The sequence below is a fragment of the Tamandua tetradactyla genome, chromosome 6, assembly GCF_023851605.1.
Source record: "Tamandua tetradactyla isolate mTamTet1 chromosome 6, mTamTet1.pri, whole genome shotgun sequence".
Lineage (NCBI taxonomy): Eukaryota > Metazoa > Chordata > Mammalia > Pilosa > Myrmecophagidae > Tamandua > Tamandua tetradactyla.
The window spans coordinates 145,852,207-145,877,966 of NC_135332.1; the positions used below are offsets into that span (position 1 = coordinate 145,852,207).

Consider the following 25,760-nt stretch of genomic DNA (forward strand, 5'->3'; position numbering starts at 1 on the left):
CGTTTGTCCTTCCGTTCGACCCACAATCCCTAGTATTCGCAGGTATTGCTTTCCTTCTCTCTCCCTCTCTCAATTCTCGCTCCCCACTCGGGTCTAGGGGAAGAAGGGAGACGTTGCTTGAAGCCTTCTCGAAGCGCTGATCCTCAGCTCCCACCGCTGCCGCAAAGCTGCCAGCGTGCCTCCGCACCGCTCAGGTAAACTTCGGAGTGAGTTACCTGCACTTAGAGAAGGGCCTTACCTGAGCGCGCCTCTGCCAATGGCAGCTCACCTGAGGGAGTTCCGCAGCCAATCACCGCGCAGCTCGTCCCTCGGGCTAGTACCCTTTAGTGAAAGAATTCAGCTCCTTGCGAGAAAGTTACCTGTGGCTGCCCAAGTCCGCCACTTTCTGCTCTGTGTCTGCCCATTGCCACGATCCAGGAGGACTCCGCGCCGCCCGGCCGCCTCCGAGCTCCGGCCCCATGTGAGGGCCCCCCTTATCCCACCTTTCCGGCTAGGCGAGGGCGCGAGCTGGCGAGCGAGCGAGAGTGGTGAGGGGGGACGGAAAAGCAGAATTACCTGTAGCTCTTGTTCTGCCATCTCGGGCGCTCTCACACACCTTCACCTGCACAGACTTGAAAGTCCAGTTTCACCAGAGGCTGAGGCTCCAGGAAAAGGGGAGCGAGTTCATTGGATCAAACATGTCACAAGAGTCGGACAAGTAAGTGGATCACACGCGCCGGCTGCTGCTGCTACCACTTTGGGCTGATGGCAACTGGTTTGTTATGTTTTTTTTTTAAGTTGTTATTGTTGGTATTTTTTTTTTCCTTTTTGGTGTATGCAGACTCTTCCGGATTATGTTTTAACCCCGAGTGAAGGGGAGAAACCCTCCAGGAATGTGAATGTCTAATACCCACTTTGGGCCTTGATAGTAAAAGTAGGTTTTCTTCTTTCTTTCTTCCCTAACAAATGTTCCCAGTTCCCGTCTCCCGGTACGAACATTTGGATATTGACAGAGGTTGTGGTAGATGGGGGGGTGGGAGGCCTATTATTTCCCCTCCTTCCTTTTGGTTGTTCCCTCCCGCTTCAGGCTTCTTGGGCCATTTGGAAGTTCAGCTGAGTTTCTTCGATTTGCCCAAATGGCCTGCTTAGAAAGCGGGTCTTGCCTGCTTTTGTGTGAGCGCAACAAAGAGCTTTTATCCTGAAGCAGAAACGGCCATCTTCCCGCACTTGGGCAGGAGGTGTGCGTGTGGCGTGCCCGCGGGTGCGCCCCGGACGGGAGGTGAGGCGGGGGGAGGCCCGGGTCGCAGGGGCCGCCTGGCGCCGTTTCCCCCCAGTCCGCCCCATCCCCCTTCCCCGCCTCTCCCCCGCTGTCCGTCCCCTCATTGTTTGGCTACCTTACGCCGGTACCCGAATCTGGGCCTTTCGTAAATGGGAGAAACTGATTTGCCGCTCCGAGTTAGCATCTCGGTGGAGCGCAAAGGGGCGCCTACAAGTTAGGAATAGACTCGAGAGCCCGGACGGCGTTTGCCGGTCCCGGAGCCCGCTGCGCTTCCGCGGTGCGGCGGGCCCAGGCGCTCCACGCTGGAGGCCGCCACCTCGGGCGTGGCGGGCGGGACTATGTGGATCCGGCCGGGCCTTCTTGGGGGCTCTCGGGTGGAAAGGGAGGCCCAGGACGGCTGGGTCCGGGTTCCCGCGCCTGGCAGGGCGTGCCGGGAAGTGGTCCTGCCCGTCCCTGACGGGAATTCTAGGCTCTCCAAGGAGCGGTGGCCGGCGAGGCCCTCAGGTCGGGCCGCGGGTCGCCGGACCCGGGTCCGGTTGCGTCTAGGTGGCACAGCTCTCCGGACGGCTTTGTGCGTGCAGGGGAAGGTGGGGCCGAGGGCGGGAGCAGGAGGGAGCCGGAGGTGGGTCCCACGGCCTTTCTTGGGATTTGGTGGCTACTCTCCCTTCCCCCTCCGCTCGAGTGCGTCCTGGCCTGGGAACAGGCTGCGTCTATTGAAAGTGCATAGGGGCCGCCTTCCTTCTGTCCCTGGTAACTTTGGTCTAGCGTTGTGGCCGACTCAAGGAGACCTTCCTGACGGTGTCTCCGCCGGTGCAGGAGCCCGGTGCCTGGACGTCGAGGGCCGCGGGCGCCTCTCCTGGAAAAATGGCCCGGTACGCTCCCAAGTTGAGGGACCCAGAGGAAGGGAGAGGGAGTGCCCAGCGGATCTGTCCAGGGGTGGAGGGAAAGGACCATCTTCAAGTAAAGCCTCTGGTGGAGTAGGCGAATCTGAGGACACATGCTCTCATATTTGGAAAAATAAACTTGACTAAATGTTCATACCCTGTTACCTACAAAGGCAATTTTGGCCTCGTGCTACAATTAGAGGAGAAACTATCATTACAAACTCAGCAAAAGAGTAGGGACAGGCGAGGGGTGGGAAGCTGGTATGATTGTAAGAGAATAGCCCCCCACCCTCACCCCAAATTCTGTCTGTAACCTTTAAGAAAACACTTTCCGAGTTTGAAAACTTCGATAGCCAAAAGCCGACATGACGGCAGTTGTTTTTTTTGTTTGTTTTGATTTTCACTCGAAATGGTTTCAAATCTAGTGACTACTGGACAAGACGCAATTCCTTAGTCGCAAAACTAACATTTAGTTTGAATGCTTAATTTTATCTGTGATACAACGTGACAAACGAATAGAACATCGTTTTTTAGTTTAACAAGGTCAGCATCGATAAGGACAATTTATTATTGAAAATATGTTCTTAAAAAGTAGGTGCATTACCTAATTTTAGGGTAATAAGTTTCTGGCAATATGATACTTACGATTTAGTTAACATAGCTTTTATCTCGTCATGGTTTCCTAGACTGAATTTTGTTTCCTGAGAAAAGTAACACGGAATAACACGGTATCTTTACACCGGATTTGCCTTTCTCTGCTTGGAGTGTTGAGACATGCTTGAAATCAGGAAATGATTGGGATCATTTTTTGCAATTCTGGCCCAGTTTACTTCATGCTAATATTCTAATGGGGGCCTGGCAGGGGACAGGTCTAGGTTTTCTATGTCTGAAGCTTACTCTGTTGTGTGTCTCGTGGGGTGGGGGTGGGTCCTCTAAGAAAAAGAGAGGCCTAAGCACACTGTTGGTGCTTCCTCGCCTTAGCAGATAAGCTGTCCTGAAGGTTGAGGTTTATCGGCTTCCCCCCTAAATCTTCCGTAAGAGGCTTGCCTGTATTTTTTGGAAATAACTGGAAAGCATACACCCGGGATATATATTTTTTTCCCCCGCAAGCCCATTAAGGTTTAGGGGATCTTTTGGACAACATTCAAAGATATTTCCACTTAATAGGTCTGGCCTGAAGTAGCAACATCTTTTTTGGTTATGGACTTTTCAGAGTGCAACGTTCTGTTTTTATGTTCTATAATATTGATACTATCGCTAATTAAAACAAAGTATTCTTAGAACATTTTGTCTTTGTACTTTTTTTTTTTGCATGGGCAGTCTCCAGGAATCGAACCCGGGTCTCCGACATGGCAGGCACAGGCAAGAACTTTGCCACTGCGCCACCGTTGCCTGCCCATCTTTGTACATATTTTTAAATTCTCTGCTCCCCCGTCTTAAATTTTATGAAGATTCGTGATCTTTGCCAACAAGCATGTGTATTAATTCTGGCAAGACAATGATAGATGAAGAAACTCTTATTTTACTGCCAAAATATATTCAATGTGTGTATGTATATATAGTCGTGTTTGTGTGTACACAAACATTTTGTTATTTCTTAATTTGTGGCACATTCAGATAGGCATCTTAGGAGACTTAAAGCTAGATATTGCATAAGATGGTACTCAGGAGCTTACAATCTAGTGGAAAATAAGACATGAATGATCATAATTCTAATTAAGGCAATATCTGGTTACAAAGAAAATATAATAGTGTATTTACCAGATCATGGTATATCATCCCCTCCCTTCTCTTTCCTCACCCTAATTTTGCCTAGAAAAATTACTTTTAGTCATACTGTGTGTTTTGTCTTAAGGAATCTTGCCACTATTCTAGGAACAACAACAACAACAAATTGCCAGAGTTATAGCTATATCATGTAGATAACCCTTCAAATAATGAGATTGTTATACATGCAAGGTTTTTACTCTTAAGTTTTAGAAATACATGTATTTACTTCCATTTGGTTATATAAAATAACTTAGAAGATCAGAAATATTAAGTTATCATACCTTCTTTTGTATCTTAAACCACAAAATAGACCCATTGGTTCATCCAATAAATATATTTTGAGTGCCACTATATACTGAAGCTTGATTCTGGCATTGAGATTCACTAGCAAATAGAACAATGTTCTTGCCCTCATGGAGCTTACAGTCTAGTAAGGGGGAATAGTAAATACATCAAGAAGTAAATATATCCATTTGGTGGTGTTTTAGGTGATGTGAAGGAAAGAAAAGCTGGCCAAAAGGATTGAGAGTAGAGGGGGATCTGTTTTACATAAGGTAGTCAGAAGGCCTTTCTGATGAGGTGACCTTTGAGGAGGGACCTGAAGGAAATGAAGAATAGAGAACTGAAGATACCTGGTGTGTTACAGGCAGATGGAAGAGGAAGTGCAAAGGTCCTGAGGTGCAAGCACAATTAGTATGTTCTAGGAGCAGAAAGGAGTCCGGTGTAGCTAAATCAGAGAGGTAGAAAGATAAGAGTACCGTCGAGTAAACTAACATAATCATTCTCTACTTAATAATCCAGATATGTGCATTCTTAAAAACAAAAAAATGACAGTCAAGAGGAAGTAAGATGAGTAAATAAAGAACCAACTAGTAACATCAGTCCTGCCTTTCTCAGTGGCTATCACCATGAAGCCCGTGTCCTTTTCCTTACAATGGATTAACTCATGCACTCTCTTTAATTTAGAGAAGCAGATGAACCGTACACATGTACTAGACACCCCCTGGGAATTAGAACTGAAGAATAGGGACCACATATGCATATGATGTTTGCTCTGTTATTCCCACTTCCCTAAAACTCTTCTAGCGCCCTTCCGTAACTATCTCAACCCTTTAACATTAACCTTGTGCAAAATAAAACTTGCCTTTACTGCCTTCCTCTTGCCCTCCTTAAATTTCTGACAACTTGTATCCCCCGGACAGCATTGACCTGTCCACTGTGTCTGGAAGAGAACACCTGGGAACAGTACGCTTTGGTTAGTTTCCCATGTTCAATGAAAAAAATTAATATATAGGTGAAGTTAACCCACCTAAAATATCACAAAATGCTAGATAACAACATGAAAATAAGGATTCCTTTTTTAAAAAATATGCTTAATAATAGGAATGATAGGAAGTCACAACAATATCAAACTCACCTGATCATAAAAATACCACCTGAGGCACTTGGTAAAACTACAGGTCCCTGGGCCCCACCCCAGAACTGTTGAATCAGATTCCCTGGAGATCTGCATTTAACCAATGTTCTAGGTATGATTTTAAGATGAGGTAAATTTTGAAAATACTGTCTCAATGAGTACTTAACATTATTTTATGAAATGAAGTCATTTTATATGCATCTTTTAAGGTACCTATCCCCTGTGTAAATAAAATGAAGCCTGTGGGGTTTTATTTTATTTTATGTCAACTCTGGATGAGTGGTTTCTAATAAAACTTTAACTTGGGTATCAGAATTCTTAGGCGTTCTTTCAAAGTTATTTGCTTCCATTGTTTTTCTGAACTGTTCCTTCTGGAAGAAGGAGGTGCTTTCGACAGGTCAGGTCATACATTTCCAGAACTGTGAGAGATCTGATTTGGATGATGTCACCCTTGTAGGCCTCTGCCAGGCTAGTAGCTTCAAGCTCGGGTGTCAGGCTGGATCTCACTCACTAGGGAGCTGGACTGGAGTTAGAAGGCCATCCTTCTCCCTCTATGGTTTCACATTATAACCTGAAACTGATCATTTCTTTTGAGACCGCCATTTCATTGGATTTAGATTCCATTTTGTGCTGCAAAGTCAGGAGTTCCAATCTGATGTTGGTTGCTGGTGAAATGATTTTATGGTTTGATGGTTGCAGTTTCGTTTCTAGGGCTAATGGTAGCTTTCAGTGTTTTCCCGATAAGATGGTCCTAGGCCTTCTGCTGACCTGCACTTAGGTCCTGTTTTAAACTGACTGTAGAGCCCAGACCACCCAAATGCGGCCAGTGCCATCTGAATTGAATAGTATTAGAGGTGTGGAGCAATTGATGAAGAATTATAGCTAGCAATTTCTATTAGACTGCAAACTGAAAAGGACAATTTAGGCAAGTAGCCAGATAAGTCAAATGTACAAACATACATTTAAATAACAACATCCAACAGTCCCAAGAAGTGTTTGTTTGAAATCTAGAGGTCACTTAAACAACATTTTTTAAAACGTTAGGTTTTAAATTTACTTTAAAAAAAATCTTAGATGGGGTACATGGGTGGCTCAGTGATAAAAGTCTTGCCTGCCATGTGGGAGACCTAAGCCTGATTCCCAGCCCAAGCACTCAAAAACAATCAACAAATGTTCCTGCAATAATGGGGTAATCACATGGAAAAGAATGAAACCGGCATAGCATACAAAAAAAGAACTTAGATAATTTAAGCAATTACTCCAGTTTCTCTTCAATACTTTGGTTTAACTAGGCATCCATTTCTCATTAAAAAATGAACAATCTGGTTAAGTCATACTTTTCTCATCCCCCATTTCCTTCCTACTCTGAACTAACATTTTTTCTCTCTCCTGGTCTTCTTCCTCAGTTCCTTCCTTCCTTTCTCTGTCTCCTTGATGCCACCCTTCTGATTTTGCTCCTCTGTGTTACTTGGTGGGAATTGTTGCTTAACGCAGTTCCTATGCATAGAGATAAATGTGCATCTGATTTTAGGCTTTGTTTTAGTCAATGGATGTGCTGCATTCTTCCAGAATTTACAAAGTATCAGCAGCCCATCCTTGTTATCTGGGTGGGTAGTAAGGATGGCGACAATAGATGTTGTTGCCCTACCTAATTTAAACCAACTAAGTTTAACCTTGGAAAATATTTATTTTTTTAGTTCTTCTTAGTGTAAGGAAAGCCTTATCCCAAATTAATTGGAATCCTCACTCATGATCTATGGCATTCACAGTGGAATTGCTGACACTTTCTTCTTTTCAAGAAGAATTCAGGGATTCGGGCTCAATGATAAAAGCTAGGTCCAACTAAACAGGGTAGTGTGTGATTGGCCAAACTTGTCCTGGATGAATGCCTTAGCGAGCAGCAACAGGTTCAGTAGGAATTTCTGCTTTGGCAGAGGAGGACTAGTGGGTTGCTTAGTAACAATAACATACCTAGAAGTCCCTTAGCTTCACAGGTCTTAACATTTAGTCTTCAGTTCAGTATTTTTCTTTCCTCTGCTTGGCCTGCATGTTTCCATCTCTCAGAGAAGTTCAATTTGGTTATTACTTTTTCATCACCAGGAAACTGACATGACATTTTAGGCTGTAAATTTGTTTATGGTAAATGGTAAAAAGGACTGGACTGTAAAGAGTTAAGTGTAATAGAAGCAAGAAAACATTTTCCTCTGCTTCCACCCCCATTTATATTGGGAAGGGAGTTAAGTGTTTTAGCTTGATGTGTTTTGGTGAGGTGCAGGATTAAAGTAAAATTTGTAAGAGCGGCACATTTGAGTTACTCTATACAATACCAGTCAAAGACATGTTTCAGAATTCTAGAAAAGCTGATACTTTTTAGCGGATTTCAATGTATATTTTGAAAATGACTAGGGGTTTTGGAGATGGTGCATATGAATAGGCAGTCAGTGGAAAACAATTGCTGCCTGTGGCGTCTGAAGTGCCTCATTTTACTTTGTAATGAACATGGCAATGGATTTTGTGGGAACACTTTTAAAGTGATCTGACTTCAAATTCACTCCGAAGGAAATGCTTCCTTTACAAGTGTGAATGCAGACACCCTCTGGAGCAGAAAAGGAAAGCATAGTTTGCTTGCTGCTGCTCTTTTAATCTGACGCCTGCCTTTCTTTCAAACTCTGAATGGACAAGTATAATACAACCCTGACATGTCACAGTCTCTCGGTTTTAAGGTCCCTGAATTGAGATCGGGAGCTTTAGAAAAGAGGGAAAGGTTGAAATGGAGGAAGAAGGAATGGAGAAAGGAAAGGAAGAGAGAGATCAGAAATTGAAACTAGGCAGTGACCACTGTTGAGTGCCAGCGTTTTCACAGTAGTTTGCAGGGCCAGCTTTCTTTTTAGTAGGGAGGTTGGGAGCGGGGCAGGCATTGCATATTTATTTCTTACTACGTGAAAATGAGTATATGAAATACCTGATTAAGATTCTGAAAGCATAACTGTGAGTTAAGGTAGACTCTCCTTCCCACACCGAATCAGTTTTTAGTTCTCAGTTCAGTGAACCCCATAAAATAACCACTTTCTGGACTTCTTGGAGCTAACTTTTTAAAGCAAGGAACAATGGGAACTTTTGTCTCTTTCGTGTGTCACCAATAAATTATCATAAGATCAGAGGACTCTTCTTTTATTATTTTTCATCTGTAAAATGCAGTTGAGCTAAATCATCTCCGAGGATAATCAGCTGCCCTAACATTCTGAGAGCTCATTTTCTCCCTCCAGAGAGGTCTGGCCTGTTGGCAATTCACAGTGGGAGGTGGGCATCAGTTCTCACTCCCTTCTTGCTTTCTTTACCAAAATAAAAGCTCAAGTAAGGGCATCTGACTAGGATGACAGAGGATGGGATTCAGGCAGGCAAGAGGAGTTCATAGGAATTCAGAAAGGTAACTAGACAGTAAAATCAATGATTTAACTAGAGGAGCCCGGACAACTTCACTGGGTTGGTAGAAGGGTTATAAGAACCAGATAAATCAGGGTGGCAGATACTCAGAGCCCAGGAAGGGGTCTACGCTAAGCAGGCTCCTGGAGTGAGAGTGAAGCATTCAGAAAGCATGGAACATTGAATAAGTAAGCCGAAAACCTTTGATAAACAGAACGCTCTTTTTTCTCCTTTCTCCTCCTTTTTTTTTCTTCTTCTTCTTTCCCACCTCCTTCCTCTTTCCTTCTCCTTTTTCTTCTTCTCCTTCCTCCTTCGTTTTCCTCTTGCTTGTTATAAAACAATCCATGCACTATGGTTGAGCCAGTAATTTGGTAAATGCTCAGAAAAGATATTAAATATTATATAAGATTAAGGATAAGGATAAGAATAGCATCTGCAATTTTACTTCAATTATAAAAAAAACATTATGTCACTTAGGGGCACACGCAACCATTCATTTAGGTCAGAAATAAAATCCTTCTGAGATCCTATTGTGTTACAGGATTTAAAAGTCTCTGAAGTCTATTTTCTCTGAAGGATTAGTACCGAATGGACTGTAGCCCCTAGAAGGTTCTCATGTTGGAGGAATTTTGATTAGGTTACAAGACACTTTAAGAACATTTGTACTGCCTCTAAAGTCTAATTTTTAATTTGTTTCTTTAGAATTAGTGTCTACTTTAAAAAATAGAGTATATCTTACATATTTTTTAAAAACATTTTCCAAAAGGGCAAATACCTCAATAGAAAAATGGTCAAAGTACATCAGTAGACAATTCACAAAAGCTAATAAACATGAGAAACATTTAGCTTTATTAATAATCCAAGAAATACAAACTATTGAGCAGGGGTATTCCAGATTTTCCTATGAAATTGGCCAAGACTAACAAAGCTGGGTTTGGTAAGATATATTTGTAGGAGAATTAGAAAATACAAACCTTCTGGAAGGCATTTTGGTAAAACTAGTTTGGTAAAACCAATCAAAATGGGTCTGCTTGTTGACATCTGAATTCCAGTTGTAGGAAATTATCTTAAAGACATAATCAAGTATATTAGTTAAAGCATTATATGAATTAATTAATTAATTATTATTATTTTTACATGGGCAGGCACGGGGAATCAAACCCAGGTCTCCGGCACAGCAGGTGAGAAGTCTGCCACTAAGCCACTATTACCCACTGAAAGCATTGTTTTTAAAAGTGAGAAGTCAGTAAAATCTTAAATGCCTGGATATAGAGGATAAAGGATAAATCACAGTTCATGAGCTGATGGAATGCTGATTGTGTAATTATAAATCACATAGAAAAATGCTTAATAGCATGGGAGAATGTTCATGATGTTTTATATTAGAATGTTTAGGCAGAAAACAATGAATAAACAATAAAAACACATAAAAGATTAACACTGGTTTGCTTTCAGTACTGTAGAGACATAGTAGGTAATTTTGTCTTTTATTTGTGCCTTTCTGTGTTTTCCTAGTTGGCTGAAGTGGGCTTGTGTTGCTTTTTTATTAAGGAGACATTTACAAGGTTGTTTTAAAAAAGATAGTCATTTTGCCCTGGTTACCATGAAACATAGCATATATGTTTCATGCAGAATAAAGGACCTGCCTGCTGGCTTGTTCTGATTAGAATCTGATCCCTGCAGCATCCCTTGCCTCTCCCCTCTGAGATGAGCGGGTACACTTCCCTGCTGGCATGTTGCAAGTCACCCACCTGCATGACAACTCGCACGTCTGTAGATTTGTGGGGTTTGTGTTTCAACAACTCTGTCTTTGAATTTGCATATATGTTGTCCAATGATTAGATCCAATTATTTTTTAAAATAGAACATGTAGGTGTAGAGTTTCCAATCGTATTACTTCAAGCTGGGGAATGACTAAGAATGAGAGAAACTCAGTGCATTTCACTCATAGGCTAAATGTGCCCGCACAGTTTTCCCTGGGAAAAAATGTTCTCTGTAGGCAAGACTGCCTTCTGTACCATCTGAGTTACAGAAGTGTGAGTCTGGGAAAGACCCTGTTATATTCAATTGCACTTAATCTTTTCTAGAGGTAGCGAAAGGCTGGAAAATGACTTTAAAAATGAAGAGTAGTTGTAGGCAAGGTTGAGGTTTTATTGTTTTTTAATAACTATTTTTTTCCATAACGTAGACTTGCTTCTCCCCTGAGGGATGAGTGTGTGACTCATCTAACTGCTTCTACAAGCTGGTACATAGATCATGCCAGACCAAGCTTGGGTCTGTTAGTTAAGCTATATAAGATTGCATCATTGGATTTACTGGATTTAATGGAGGCTTTGTCTCAAACGTGAAATTATTTGCTTATCAACATAACCAAGGAACATCCATAACAGAGAGCAAAATATACATGATGTGAACGTGTTGGAGAAATTGGCCCCAGTATACTTAAGTCACCAAAATTGTATCAGAAATAAAAAATGGACAGTTAAAAGAAGTGGTAATGAACTTCTGTGAAACGTGAGCAAAACCAAACCATGCTGTGACTGTGTGAATCAATGCAGAATTTGTAAAACAGGAGCTGGTGGGAATACGTTTTAGTTGTATGTTTGAAAGCAAAATTTGCAATTGCCCCTTCTTTCCCTTTCTTATCTCTCCACCACCCTCCCCCAATCCATATTTTTCTTCTCATTGTGCAGAAACTCATCACATCTCAAATACTGTGTCTTACATTTTCAAAAACCTTTATCTACTTGGACCTTTAAAGTCTAAAAGGCACACATCCTTTCAGGGCTTTTGGAAGGCAGGTGAGGACAAGGCTAGGTTTTGTCTTTCTAACTTGTATTTTTCTTTAAAGTTTAGTGAACACCCTATGAGGTGTGGTTTCTGCTGTAGTCAGCCATACAGACACAACTTTGTTTTTGAGTTTATTCCCAAACCTTGGGACACAATTCATTTATCCCTTCTAGTATCTGGAGATTGAACTGAGCTGTGATGGAAGATACAGCATTTCTCTTCTCTTTCCTCATTTAGAAGACACATTGCCTTTTTTTTGCCTTCCTAATTCTTCCTACACAATGAAAAATGTGGTCAATGCCCAGGACACATTTAATTATAAGCTGCAAGTTTTCCCATTGTATCCAACCTACACATACTTGCCCAGGTGAACACATTTGAACAGAAGTGGGAGGTGGAAGAAAACATGACATTCAGAAGTTCCGGGACTATTAAGATTTTGTTGTTATTGTACCAAATATCTTGAACATGAAAGAAAGAGAAAATGCTTTTATGATTCCAGGATTTTTATTGGACTGGATATTTGATGGGTTATTTTGTAAATCACTGTTTTAAATGATTTTTGAATGACCTACCCCACAGCTTTGAATGCTATGGCCAGTGCTGACTTTTATTGCAACCGTTTCATAATACAGTTTTACATTCTCCATGTGTTTATTTTTTAGGAAGCATTTCTTGGGAGGCTTTTCTCCTGACTATAAAAATGCTATACGTGGGTGCACAGGTGGTTCAGTGGTAGAGTGTTCGCCTTACATGTGGGAGACCTGGGTTCGATTCCCAGACCATGCACCCCCAAATAAATAAATAAAATAATATATGCCCAAGAGGTAAAAACTGAAAACTATAGAAAATTATATAGAAGGAAAATCACTCATAATTTCAGCATTGTTAATATTTTATGTGTTTTCTCACAGTTTCTACTATGTATATGTATGTTAATGTGTGTTATAAAACAGGACAAAACTTATGGTCCCACCTTTTTTTTAATACCACCCATGCCATTTGGTTTTTTCCACTTAATTCAATATTATTCACATTTTATTATTCCATTAGTGTTCATTCTACATGATTTAAAAAATCTCTATAAAGCATTTAAAGGTGAAATCTACCACCTATTTTTGATATGTAGGTTGTTTTGATTTTATTATTACACATCATGTTTATCCATACATTTTTACATCTCTGGTTATTTTTTTAGAATAGGTTTGTGGAAGTCCAAGAACAAAAGGCTCATTTTTAGGTTCTTGATACATACTTTAAAAATGAGTTACAGAAAAAATACAATAATTTGTTTTCTTCCAGTAATATTTAAGTGTCTTCACATCATCTCACCAGTAAATGAGAATTATAATTCTTTTGTCTATTTGAAAGGCAAAAAGATCGTGTTTTTTGTTTTAATGTGCAACACTTTGATAATTACTGAAATCATTTTCTCATGTTTATTATTAATTTGCCTTTTTTTTAGTGAAGATCTTATTCTTGTCTGCTACCGTATAAGGTTGTGTAGTGCCCTGGCACTAGGCTTGGGGAGGTACGAGGAGCTGAGACCCTGCTGTGCTCCCCTCCAGTGTCTGCCCAGGGGAAGGAGAACTTTCCAACATCTGCACAAGTCTCCATATGGGTTAGCAATGGCCTGTTCTTATTTTTCACTCATTAAAAAAAATTGGGATGCTAATAATTTTATTGTTGATTTGTGTGAGAGCTTTTTACACACCTAAAATTATTAATAATTTTGTCAATATTTTGTCAATAATCTCCCTAACATGTCATGTATCTTTTTATTTCCTGATTTTAAAAATGCTCAGAATTTTTAATTTTTTGAGGTCTAGTATATTGTTCTTTTGGACATGGGAGTACTTTCACTGATTCCAAGGTGGAAAATTTGAGATCATTCTTTGTGGGTTTAAACAACTTTTAAATTCATTAAAAAATCTTTCCTTTATTGTAGCTTGATTTTTAAAAAGTTATTTGAAAGGCCCTTTAAATGACAGTTAAGTCATTTCAGACTTGATTGTAAAAACATTCGAAAGTAAACGATAATCCTCAAAACTGTCACTCAGAAACAGTTAACATTTTGACATCTATATTTTTAGTCTTTTTTCTGTGCATGTATATACAAATATACTACCTACATATGATGAGATAGCGATTTACATACTGTTTAGTAGCTTATTTTTATTTAATATTTATCACATTTTTCCATAACAATAAATATTTTTATTAGCCCCTAGTTTATACTGAATGGAAATATCTGAATTAAGTTAACCAGTTCCCTGTTGTTGTATGTGTAGATGTTTTCCCCAGTGTTTTTTTGGGGGGTGGGTGGGGGTGTATGGTCCGAGAATCGAACCTGGGTCTCCGCGTAGAAGGCGAGCATTCTGCCACTGAACCACCCATCCACCCGCCCAGTGCCTTTTTTTTTCCTATTAAAGTCAGTATTTCAGTGATTACCCTTTTAGCTGAACCTTTGCACACTTTGTTTTTCTCTTGTGATTCATTCCAGTGAGTAGAATTTCCTGATCAAAAGGTAAAAACTTTTTAAAAATGTCTGGTTCATATTTCCAAATTGCCATCCGGATATTTTCTTCTAATTAGTGCTTCTATCAACAGTGTGTCTGAGAGAGTTGGATTCCACATTCCTTCCCCAACAATGCGTGTTATCCTTTTTTTAATCTTTGCCAATTTGATAAGTTAAAAGTGGTAACTTGTTTTGAATTGCATTTCTTCTTGTTTACTCAAATTGTATTTTATATCTCTCTCTCGAGAGCTTTATGACTTTTTTTTCCCCCACATAGTATTTTGGTATTTTACAAGCTCATTTTGGGGTTTTATAGCGAGTTTGGCTGCAGAGAGTTTTACAGTTTGTTAAAAGAATTTACTAGCAAAGCATGTAGCCATCCATGGTCTCGTTTCAGAGATCATTGTCATTGAGGGTCATTGTCATCTGAGTCACTGGTCTGAGAGCAGTCCCTGATTCTCAGCCCTTGTCCACTGCCAATGAAAGCACTGACCCTGGTCAGTAGTCCAGTTCCTCATCAGGGACCACAAACTAGGGAACTTAATCAATGGTTGGGAACCCAACATCTCCAAGCAGGCTGATAATTAATGAGGCCAGAGTGAATGCATCCAAACAACAAATAGGTGGCCACCACACACCTCTATTTCATTATATATTTTATTGAGTGCCTATTGGCCAGGCACCTACTGTGCAGGTGCTGAGAGTACAAAGATAAAATGTGCGCTGTTAGTTTAAGTTCTGGGAATGTAGTTTGAAAAAAATCATAATTTAGAAAAAATATGCAGTTATACATTTACCTTCCATTCTTCAAGTTGTGGGAAAAGTGGAGGCAGGTCCAGAATAAGACAAGATAGTGCTAGTTTTTGTATTTTCTCCTTTATTTTGATTTGAAAAGACCTGCCGTTATTTTTCATTCCTCAGGTTTGGTCAGACTTTAATCATTCACTTTTTTTTGGACCTATTACTAGTGGTTGAGAAACACTACTTTGGTCCTTTATTTAAATAGTAGAGCTATTTAAAATGGAATCAGTTTTCTAAGAGAAATCGCTAGTGCTCTGTAATTAAACTTTATGTTTTAAAAACTGTGTTAGAGGTAGTAGTTAAAACATCTGTGTTCACTATCATATGCATGTTGCTTGCTTGCAGTGTTAAAGGTAACATCTGTCAAAACTGGCAATTTATGGAAGTAATAGATACTTTTCTAAACAGAGATGCAACATTAAAATATCTGGGGCAATTAGGAATTTATTTTAAAAGTGTTGGTGGTATTATATCCAGATGCATTAATCAGGAACTAATTATCTGGCCTGTGAATTATTGAGGCAGTTTTCTTTCTTCTAGATAACATTTTATATATATATATTTATATTTATATATATATTTATATTTATATATAAATATCTATCTATCTATATATTTATATTTATATATATATTTATATTTATATATAAATATCTATCTATCTATCTATCTATATATTTATATATAAATATATATATATCTCCCCTACAGATCTAGTGGACAGGGCATGAGGAGAAAAATTCAGCTTAATTAGTTTCACTACTAAGGGAAAAATATTTCATTCCGGTAGAAGGTTGAACTCATAATTTTAAATACACTTTTAGATTATCCAGGATTTCATGCAATCCATGCTACAGTTTCTTTCTTTCTTTCTTTTTTTTTTGATGTTCTTGAAGCTGTAAATTTAAGTATTGTGTAATTAGAAAGTTTAGTGTTTGCAAGGCATAAATAATGGCTTTCTGCCATGTTTTAGGGTTCTCTAGGTAAACAGCACAGACTGGAGATCCTATGAAATTTTTTATAGGAATTGTCTCACTTGACTGTGGGAATAGGCAAGTCCAAGTTCACCGGGCAGGCTGCAAGCTGGGACTCTGATGGAGGTTTTCGATGAATTTCCCAGGAGAAGCTGTCTGACTGAAGTGAAGATGGAAATTCTCTTTTCTGACTACTGATGTCATCACTTCTCCTTTTAAAGCTTTCAGCTGATTGGATGAGCTTCTCTCATTGTTGAAGGCAATCTCCTCAGTTGATAGTAGATGCAGTCAGTCATAGATGCAATCAACTTACTGATAACTTAAGTCCATGAAATGTCCTCACAGTAACAATCAGGCTAGGGCTTACATGACCAAACAACTAGACACCAAAATCTGGCCAAGGTGACACATGAACTTAACTATCACATCCCATGAAAACTATACAAGCACTATATATGAAGGGCAATCTTTAAGTAATTGGTCATATTATGTATTTTTATCTTTTTTCCAACCTAACTCTACAAGATAAGCATTTGTTCATAATTTTATGATTTTTTTCTAAATATTTTAAGGGCCACAGAGTATTAAGGCTGTAGGTTTCCTACCATTTACTTACATTTCGATTACATGTAGGTTGTTCCAATTCTTTTTTCACCATCATAAATCGTATTTTTAAAAAAATCCTTGGGCATAAAGCCTTTCAAGATTTTTAGATACTTTCTTAGGATAAATTTCTGCAAATGGAATTCACTGGGTAAAAAATTCACAATCACTAAAAGTACAATTTTGTTACACAAGAAAGTTTAGAATTTTAACAGTTTGGGGGATAGCTTTCCAGGTGTATTCTTAGGTATTAATAACATACATATATGCATCCATTTGGGGTTTTTGTATTTGTTTTGTTTTTTATGTTAATGATTTATACGTATTATTCTATGATTTTTATGGTTCTATGCCAATAGTATAACCCCCATCGTATTTTTTATGGTTGTGCAATATTCCACAGCATGAATTTACTATACATTAATTTTAATGGACATTTGGGTAGTTTACAGTTTGCACGTTGACTAGCAATGCGGTATGTAACATCCTTGTGTAATACACACACACACACACACACACACACACAATCTTTGGGCATCCCAGTGAACATAGGATAGATTCAGAGAAATAGAACTCTTAAGGTAAAAGTTACATATATTTAAACCTTTGGTAGACATTGTTTTCCTAATATGCTATCTTAATTTTTTTTTTTTTTATTAATTAAAAAAAGAATTAACAAAACAATTAGAAATCATTTCAATGTACATGTACAATCAGTAATTCTTAATAACATCACATAGTTGCATATTCATCATTTCTTAGTACATTTGCATCGATTTAGAAAAAGAAATAAAAAGACAACAGAATAAGAATTAAAACAATAATAGAAAGAAAAAAAAAACAAAAAAAACAAAAACAAAAAACCTATACCTCACATGTGCTTCATTCAGTGTTTTAACATAATTGCATTACAATTGGGTAGTATTGTGCTGTCCATTTCTGAGTTTTTATATCCAGTCCCGTTGTACAGTCTGTATCCCTTCATCTCCAATTATCCCTTCTCTTTTTTTTTTTTTAATTAACAGAAAAAAAGAAATTAACCCAACATTTAGAGATCATACCATTCTACACATGCAATCATTAATTCTTAACATCATCACATAGCTGCATGATCATCATTTCTTAGTACATTTGCATTGGTTTAGAAGAACTAGCAACATAACCGAAAAAGATATAGAATGTTAATATAGAGAAAAAAATAAAAGTAATAATAGTAAAATCAAAACAAAACAACACAAAACAAAACAAAAACCTATAGCTCAGATGCAGCTTCATTCAGTGTTTTAACATGATTACTTTACAATTAGGTATTATTGTGCTGTCCATTTTTGAGTTTTTGTATCTAGACCTGTTGCACAGTCTGTATCCCTTCAGCTTCAATTACCCATTGTCTTACCCTGTTTCTAACTCCTGCTGAACTCTGTTACCAATGACATATTTCAAGTTTATTCTCGAATGTCCGTTCACATCAGTGGGACCATACAGTATTTGTCCTTTAGTTTTTGGCTGGATTCACTCAGCATAATATTCTCTAGGTCCATCCATGTTATTACATGGTTCATAAGTTTATCTTGTCCTAAAGCTGCATAATATTCCATCGTATGTATATACCACAGTTTGTTTAGCCACTCTTCTGTTGATGGAGATTTTGGCTGTTTCCATCTCTTTGCAATTGTAAATAATGCTGCTATAAACATTGGTGTGCAAATGTCCGTTTGTGTCTTTGCCCTTAAGTCCTTTGAGTAGATACCTAGCAATGGTATTGCTGGGTCGTATGGCAATTCTATATTCAGCTTTTTGAGGAACCGCCAAACTGCCTTCCACAGTGGTTGCACCCTTTGACATTCCCACCAACAGTGGATAAGTGTGCCTCTTTCTCCGCATCCTCTCCAGCACTTGTCATTTTCTGTTTTGTCGATAATGGCCATTCTGGTGGGTGTGAGATGATATCTCATTGTGGTTTTGATTTGCATTTCTCTAATGGCCAGGGACATTGAGCATCTCTTCATGTGCCTCTTGGCCATCCGTATTTCCTCTTCTGAGAGGTGTCTGTTCAAGTCTTTTTCCCATTTTGTAATTGGGTTGGCTGTCTTTTTGCTGTTGAGATGAACAATCTCTTTATAAATTCTGGATACTAGACCTTTATCTGATATATCATTTCCAAATATTGTCTCCCATTGTGAAGGCTGTCTTTCTACTTTCTTGATGAAGTTCTTTGATGCACAAAAGTGTTTAATTTTGAGGAGTTCCCATTTATTTATTTCCTTCTTCAGTGTTCTTGCTTTAGGTTTAAGGTCCATAAAACCGCCTCCAGTTGTAAGATCCATAAGATATCTCCCTACATTTTCCTCTAACTGTTTTATGGTCTTAGACCTAATGTTTAGATCTTTGATCCATTTTGAGTTAACTTTTGTATAGGGTGTGAGAGATGGGTCTTCTTTCATTCTTTTGCATATGGATATCCAGTTCTCTAGGCACCATTTATTGAAGAGACTGTTCTGTCCCAGGTGAGTTGGCTTGACTGCCTTATCAAAGATCAAATGTCCATAGATGAGAGGGTCTATATCTGAGCACTCTATTTGATTCCATTGGTCGATATATCTATCTTTATGCCAATACCATGCTGTTTTGACCACTGTGGCTTCATAATATGCCTTAAAGTCAGGCAGCGCGAGACCTCCAGCTTCGTTTTTTTCCTCAAGATGTTTTTAGCAATTCGGGGCACCCTGCCCTTCCAGATAAATTTGCTTATTGGTTTTTCTATTTCTGAAAAATAAGTTGTTGGGATTTTGATTGGTATTGCATTGAATCTGTAAATCAATTTAGGTAGGATTGACATCTTAACTATATTTAGTCTTCCAATCCATGAACACGGTATGCCCTTCCATCTATTTAGGTCTTCTGTGATTTCTTTTAGCAGTTTTTTATAGTTTTCTTTATATAGGTTTTTTGTCTCTTTAGTTAAATTTATTCCTAGGTATTTTATTCTTTTAGTTGCAATTGTGAATGGGATTCGTTTCTTGATTTCCCCCTCAGCTTGTTCCTTACTAGTGTATAGAAATGCTACAGATTTTTGAATGTTGATCTTGTAACCTGCTACTTTGCTGTACTCATTTATTAGCTCTAGTAGTTTTGTTGTGGATTTTTCCGGGTTTTCGACGTATAGTATCATATCGTCTGCAAACAGTGATAGTTTTACTTCTTCCTTTCCAATTTTGATGCCTTGTATTTCTTTTTCTTGTCTAATTGCTCTGGCTAGAACCTCCAACACAATGTTGAATAATAGTGGTGATAGTGGACATCCTTGTCTTGTTCCTGATCTTAGGGGGAAAGTTTTCAATTTTTCCCCATTGAGGATGATATTAGCTGTGGGTTTTTCATATATTCCCTCTGTCATTTTAAGGAAGTTCCCTTGTATTCCTATCTTTTGAAGTGTTTTCAACAGGAAAGGATGTTGAATCTTGTCGAATGCCTTCTCTGCATCAATTGAGATGATCATGTGATTTTTCTGCTTTGATTTGTTGATATGGTGTATTACATTAATTGATTTTCTTATGTTGAACCATCCTTGCATACCTGGGATGAATCCTACTTGGTCATGATGTATAATTCTTTTAATGTGTTGTTGGATACGATTTGCTAGAATTTTATTGAGGATTTTTGCATCTGTATTCATTAGAGAGATTGGTCTGTAGTTTTCTTTTTTTGTAATATCTTTGCCTGGTTTTGGTATGAGGGTGATGTTGGCTTCATAGAATGAATTAGGTAGTTTTCCCTCCACTTCGATTTTTTTGAAGAGTTTGGAGAGAATTGGTACTAATTCTTTCTGGAACGTTTGGTAGAATTCACATGTGAAGCCATCTGGTCCTGGACTTTTCTTTTTAGGAAGCTTTTGAATGACTAATTCAATTTCTTTACTTGTGATTGGTTTGTTGAGGTCATCTATGTCTTCTTGAGTCAAAGTTGGTTGTTCATGTCTTTCCAGGAACCCGTCCATTTCCTCTAAATTGTTGTATTTATTAGCGTAAAGTTGTTCATAGTATCCTGTTATTACCTCCTTTATTTCTGTGAGTTCAGTAGTTATGTCTCCTCTTCCATTTCTGATCTTATTTATTTGCATCCTCTCTCTTCTTCTTTTTGTCAATCTTGCTAAGGGCCCATCAATCTTATTGATTTTCTCATAGAACCAACTTCTGGCCTTATTGATTTTCTCTATTGTTTTCATGTTTTCAATTTCATTTATTTGTGCTCTAATCTTTGTTATTTCTTTCCTTTTGCTTGCTTTGGGGTTAGCTTGCTGTTCTTTCTCCAGTTCTTCCAAATGGATAGTTAATTCCTGAATTTTTGCCTTTTCTTCTTTTCTGATATAGGCATTTAGAGCAATAAATTTCCCTCTTAGCACTGCCTTTGCTGCGTCCCATAAGTTTTGATATGTTGTGTTTTCATTTTCATTCGCCTCGAGGTATTTGCTAATTTCTCTTGCAATTTCTTCTTTGACCCAGTCGTTGTTTAGGAGTGTGTTGTTGAGCCTCCACGTATTTGTGAATTTTCTGGCACTCTGCCTATTATTGATTTCCAACATCATTCCTTTATGGTCCGAGAAAGTGTTGTGTAAGATTTCAATCTTTTTAAATTTGTTAAGACTTGCTTTGTGACCCAGCATATGGTCTATCTTTGAGAATGATCCATGAGCACTTGAGAAAAAGGTGTATCCTGCTGTTGTGGGATGTAATGTCCTATAAATGTCTATTAAGTCTAGTTCATTTATAGTAATATTCAGATTCTCTATTTCTTTGTTGATCCTCTGTCTAGATGTTCTGTCCCTTGATGAGAGTGGTGAGTTGAAGTCTCCAACTATTATGGTATATGAGTCTATTTCCCTTTTCAGTGTTTGCAGTATATTCCTCACGTATTTTGGGGCATTCTGATTCGGTGCGTAAATATTTATGATTGTTATGTCTTCTTGTTTAATTGTTCCTTTTATTAGTATATAGTGTCCTTCTTTGTCTCTTTTAACTGTTTTACATTTGAAGTCTAATTTGTTGGATATTAGTATAGCCACTCCTGCTCTTTTCTGGTTGTTATTTTCATGAAATATCTTTTCCCAACCTTTCACTTTCAACCTATGTTTATCTTTGGGTCTAAGATGTGTTTCCTGTAGACAGCATATAGAAGGATCCTGTTTTTTAATCCATTCTGCCAATCTATGTCTTTTGATTGGGGAATTCAGTCCATTGACATTTAGTGTTATTACTGTTTGGATAATATTTTCCTCTAACATTTTGCCTTTTGTATTATATATATCATATCTGATTTTCCTTCTTTCTACACTCTTTTCCATATCTCTCTCTTCTGTCTTTTTGTATCTGACTCTAGTGCTCCCTTTAGTATTTCTTGCAGAGCTGGTCTCTTGGTCACAAATTCTTTCAGTGACTTTTTGTCTGAGAATGTTTTAATTTCTCCCTCATTTTTGAAGGATAATTTTGCTGGATATAGGAGTCTTGGTTGGCAGTTTTTCTCTTTTAGTATTTTAAATATATCATCCCACTGTCTTCTAGCTTCCATGGTTTCTGTTGAGAAATCTACACAAAGTCTTATTGGGTTTCCCTTGTATGTATTGGATTGTTTTTCTCTTGCTGCTTTCAAGATCTTCTCTTTCTCTTTGACCTCTGACATTCTAACTAGTAAGTGTCTTGGAGAACGCCTATTTGGGTCTAATCTCTTTGGGGTGCGCTGCACTTCTTGGATCTGTAATTTTAGGTCTTTCATAAGAGTTGGGAAATTTTCAGTGAAAATTTCTTCCATTAGTTTTTCTCCTCCTTTTCCCTTCTCTTCTCCTTCTGGGACACCCACAACACGTATATTTGTGCGGTTCATATTGTCCTTGAGTTCCCTGATACCCTGTTCAAATTTTTCCATTCTTTTCCTGATAGTTTCTGTTTCTTTTTGGGATTCAGATGTTCCATCCTCCAAATCACTAATTCTGTCTTCTGTCTCTTTAAATCTATCATTGTAGCTATTCATTATTTTTTCTATGTTTGCTACTTTATCCTTCACTTCCATAAGTTCTGCGATTTGTTTTTTCAGTTTTTCTATTTCTTCTTTATGTTCAGCCCATGTCCTCTTCATGTCCTCCCTCAATTTATCGATTTCATTTTTGAAGAGGTTTTCCATTTCTGTTCGTATATTCAGGATTAGTTGTCTCAGCTCTTGTGTCTCATTTGAGCTATTGGTTTGTTCCTTTGACTGGGCCATATTCTCAATCTTTTGAGCGTGGACAGTTATCTTCTGCTGCTGGCGTCTGGGCATTTATTCAGATTTCTCTTGGTGTTGGACCCAGCAAGGTTGTAATATTTTTCTGTGAAATCTCTGGGTTCTGTTTTTCTTATCCTGCCCAGTAGGTGGCGCTCGTTGCACACGTTTGTCTGCGGGTCCCACCAGTAAAAGGTGCTGTGGGACCTTAAACTTTGGAAAACTCTCGCCGTCCGGGGGGTTCGCTAGCCGAAACGGCTTGAGCCGGCCCGGGGTCCGAACGCAGGGAGGGTTGCTGGTCGCCGCAGCCAGGGAAAGAGCCCGTCCGAATTTCCTAGTCGGCCCTGGGCAACAAGCGTGGCGGGAGGGCGCCAGCGGCAGCGGCCCGCCCGAGAGAGTGCACGTTCCCCGGGAGTCACGGGTTTGGAAGGGGCCTCCCCCACCCGTCACCGTTCTCCGCGGCCTGGGGGTTTCCGATCCAATTCTCTCAGTTGGTCCGGGGGCTGCGCGTGGTGTGGGCGCCAGCCGTCTTTGTTTCAGGGGACCGCCTCTCCAATTCTCCCAGCCGGCCCGGGAAGGGGGAAGGGAGTAACTCCGGCCGCTTGCCACCCCGCCCGGTAAGGCCCGCGCGCCTCGGCGATCTCACCCGTGCTGCTTCTCTCAGCCAGCCAGCCGTTCCAGGATGGGGTACGCTGTCTTTTTTATCTCTGTTGTGGCTTTGGGCGCTTTCTGTATCGTTTCTACTCCCCTAGTAGGTGTCCTGGAGAAGAAACTAAGATCCGCGCGTCTTACTAAGCCGCCATCTTCCAGGAAGTGCTATCTTAATTTTTACGCCCATCAATAGTGTTCAAATATGCCTATTTCTGCAAACACTCACAGCACTAGAGTTTATGTCTTTAAAATTTTTGCTAATATGAAAAATGGTATCTTATTGTTCTCAATTTGCATTTCTTTAATTCTGTCATGTACTTAGAAGCCATTTGCTTTTCTTTTCCTCTGAACTATCTGTTAATGTTCTTTGCCTTTTCCATTTTGCTTTGGTCTTTTACTGAATTTTAAGAGCTATTTATGTACCAAGAGATTAACCGTTTGTGCACCACAATTGTCATTTTTTGTTTAACTACATTGTGTTTTTGCTGTGCAGAAATTTTTAATTTTTAGGTAGCCAAATCATTCTGTTTTCTTAAATGGCTTATAGGTTTTATGCCTTGCCTACAAAGGCCTTCTCTGCTCTAAAATGACAAATGAACAAACAATACGCTTCCCTCCCACAAACTTCTCCCAAATTTTGTTCTATTACTTTTATGGTTTCACATTTCCATGGCAAACTTTGATCAATCTGGAATTTATTTGATGATGAAATATGAGGGGAAGTTTTAACTTAATTGTACCAATGCCATTTATTTAAAAATATATATTTCCCCCACTTATTTGAAATCCAACCTTTATCATATATTTGTGTATTTGGGGCTATATATATGGGACTATTTTGGACTGCATGATAGTGTATTGGGATAGAACTAATAGTGTATTAGTTCACTATTTCTGAATTCCTTTTTCTGTTTCATTGATGTATTTATACTTCAAAAGTGACTTATTTATTTAACTTTATAATATATATTAACATCTGGATAATATATTTTTATTCTTTTAAAAAATATTCCTGGCTAGTGTTGCATTTTTTCCCCCCCTTAAACTTTAGACTCAACTTCTGTAGTTTTTAAGAAATTCAGATTTTTAGGTGGGGAGGGAGCTAAGGGAGAGATAGTATATTTAATTTTATGGTTAATTTTAGGATAGAGTAGGCGTATTATTATTATTATGTCTTCCTACTTAAAAACAGAGTATGTTTTGTTCTGTGTATTTAAATCTTCTTTGATTAAAGAAGTATCAGTATTTTAAAATATTTCTTCATCTAGATCTTGCATTTGTATCATCAAGTTTATTCATAGTAGGTTATCTTGTTATCTTTTAAGAATTATTTTAAATTGAATTTTTCCTTAATATATTTTAGTTAATTGTTGTTATATAGGAAAGGTATTATTTTTTTTAGATGTGATTTTGTATCCATCCTCTTTACTTTCTTGCTCTATTGTTTATAATAGTTGATTCTTTTGGGTTTTCCATGCATGCTGTCCTATCATGTACAAATGATGTGTATTTACCTTTTGTGATTTTTTTTAATCTTTTATTTGACTCATCTGTAATTGTATCAACCTATTTCACAGAGCAATGCTAACTTGTGCTGACCAGTACAGGATAGAGTGGACGTCCTTGTCTAGTATTCTTAGGATTTCAGCATTAAGCATGATGCTGGGCTTCGGCAAAGGTGTTAATTTTATATTATTGATCTTATATCTGACCACTCAACTGAAATCCTCTATTCTTTTTTTTTTGCTGGAAAATTTTTTTTCTTTTTTTTTTTAATATAAGGTGTTTTTTTTAATTAATTAACGGAAAAAAAGAAATTAACCCAACATTTAGAAATCATACCATTCTACATATGCAATCAGTAATTCTTAACATCATCACATAGATGCATGATCATCGTTTCTTAGTACATTTCCATCGGTTTAGAAGAACTGAAATCCTCTATTCTTATGTCTAATTTGTTTGTTATCTATCCATTTATGATCTGTCTACGATCTATCCATCATCTTGCTTTCTTTTACTGAATCTCAAGTTGTTTATTCCATAATTATGATGTTTACAAATTATTATTTTTTCTTTTTTCCTGTATTTAGAGTTCTTAAGTCTTACTATCTTGTTATACTTGTCAAGATTAGTTATAGAACCTTTCGAACAGTCTGCGGTACGTGGTAAGCACTCAGTAAGTGTTAGCAATCATTATTATTGTCGTTACCATAACTGACACTGCTCTCATTTTCGGTGTGTGCATCTGTGTGTACACGTGGGTGTATGCTCTCTTTGATGTATTTTTTTTTTTAATGTGGGCAGGCGCTGGGAACTGAACCTGGGTCTCCGGCATAGCAGGCAAGAATTCTGCCACTGAGCCACCATTGCACCACCGTTTGTGGAATTTTGATAACCATGCTATACTAGCTGATTA

The 25,760-nt window shown here is 38.5% G+C and overlaps 1 protein-coding gene across 5 annotated transcripts in view; it reads left to right on the forward strand.

Moving 5' to 3' along the window:
- Positions 1-335: 335 nt before the first annotated feature.
- The window catches only part of GRHL2 (grainyhead like transcription factor 2), a 210,747-nt gene continuing 185,322 nt past the window's right edge, over positions 336-25,760 (forward strand). For 2 of the 5 annotated variants that reach the window (XM_077167372.1, XM_077167373.1), the window contains exon 1: positions 336-697. In XM_077167372.1, coding sequence (XP_077023487.1) covers positions 678-697 — 20 coding nt within the window. In that variant the 5' untranslated portion in view covers positions 336-677. Of the gene's footprint in view, positions 755-775; positions 914-1,921; positions 2,131-25,760 lie in introns of those variants that run through there. The other 3 variants (XM_077167375.1, XM_077167376.1, XM_077167374.1) reach the window with 3 other exon arrangements.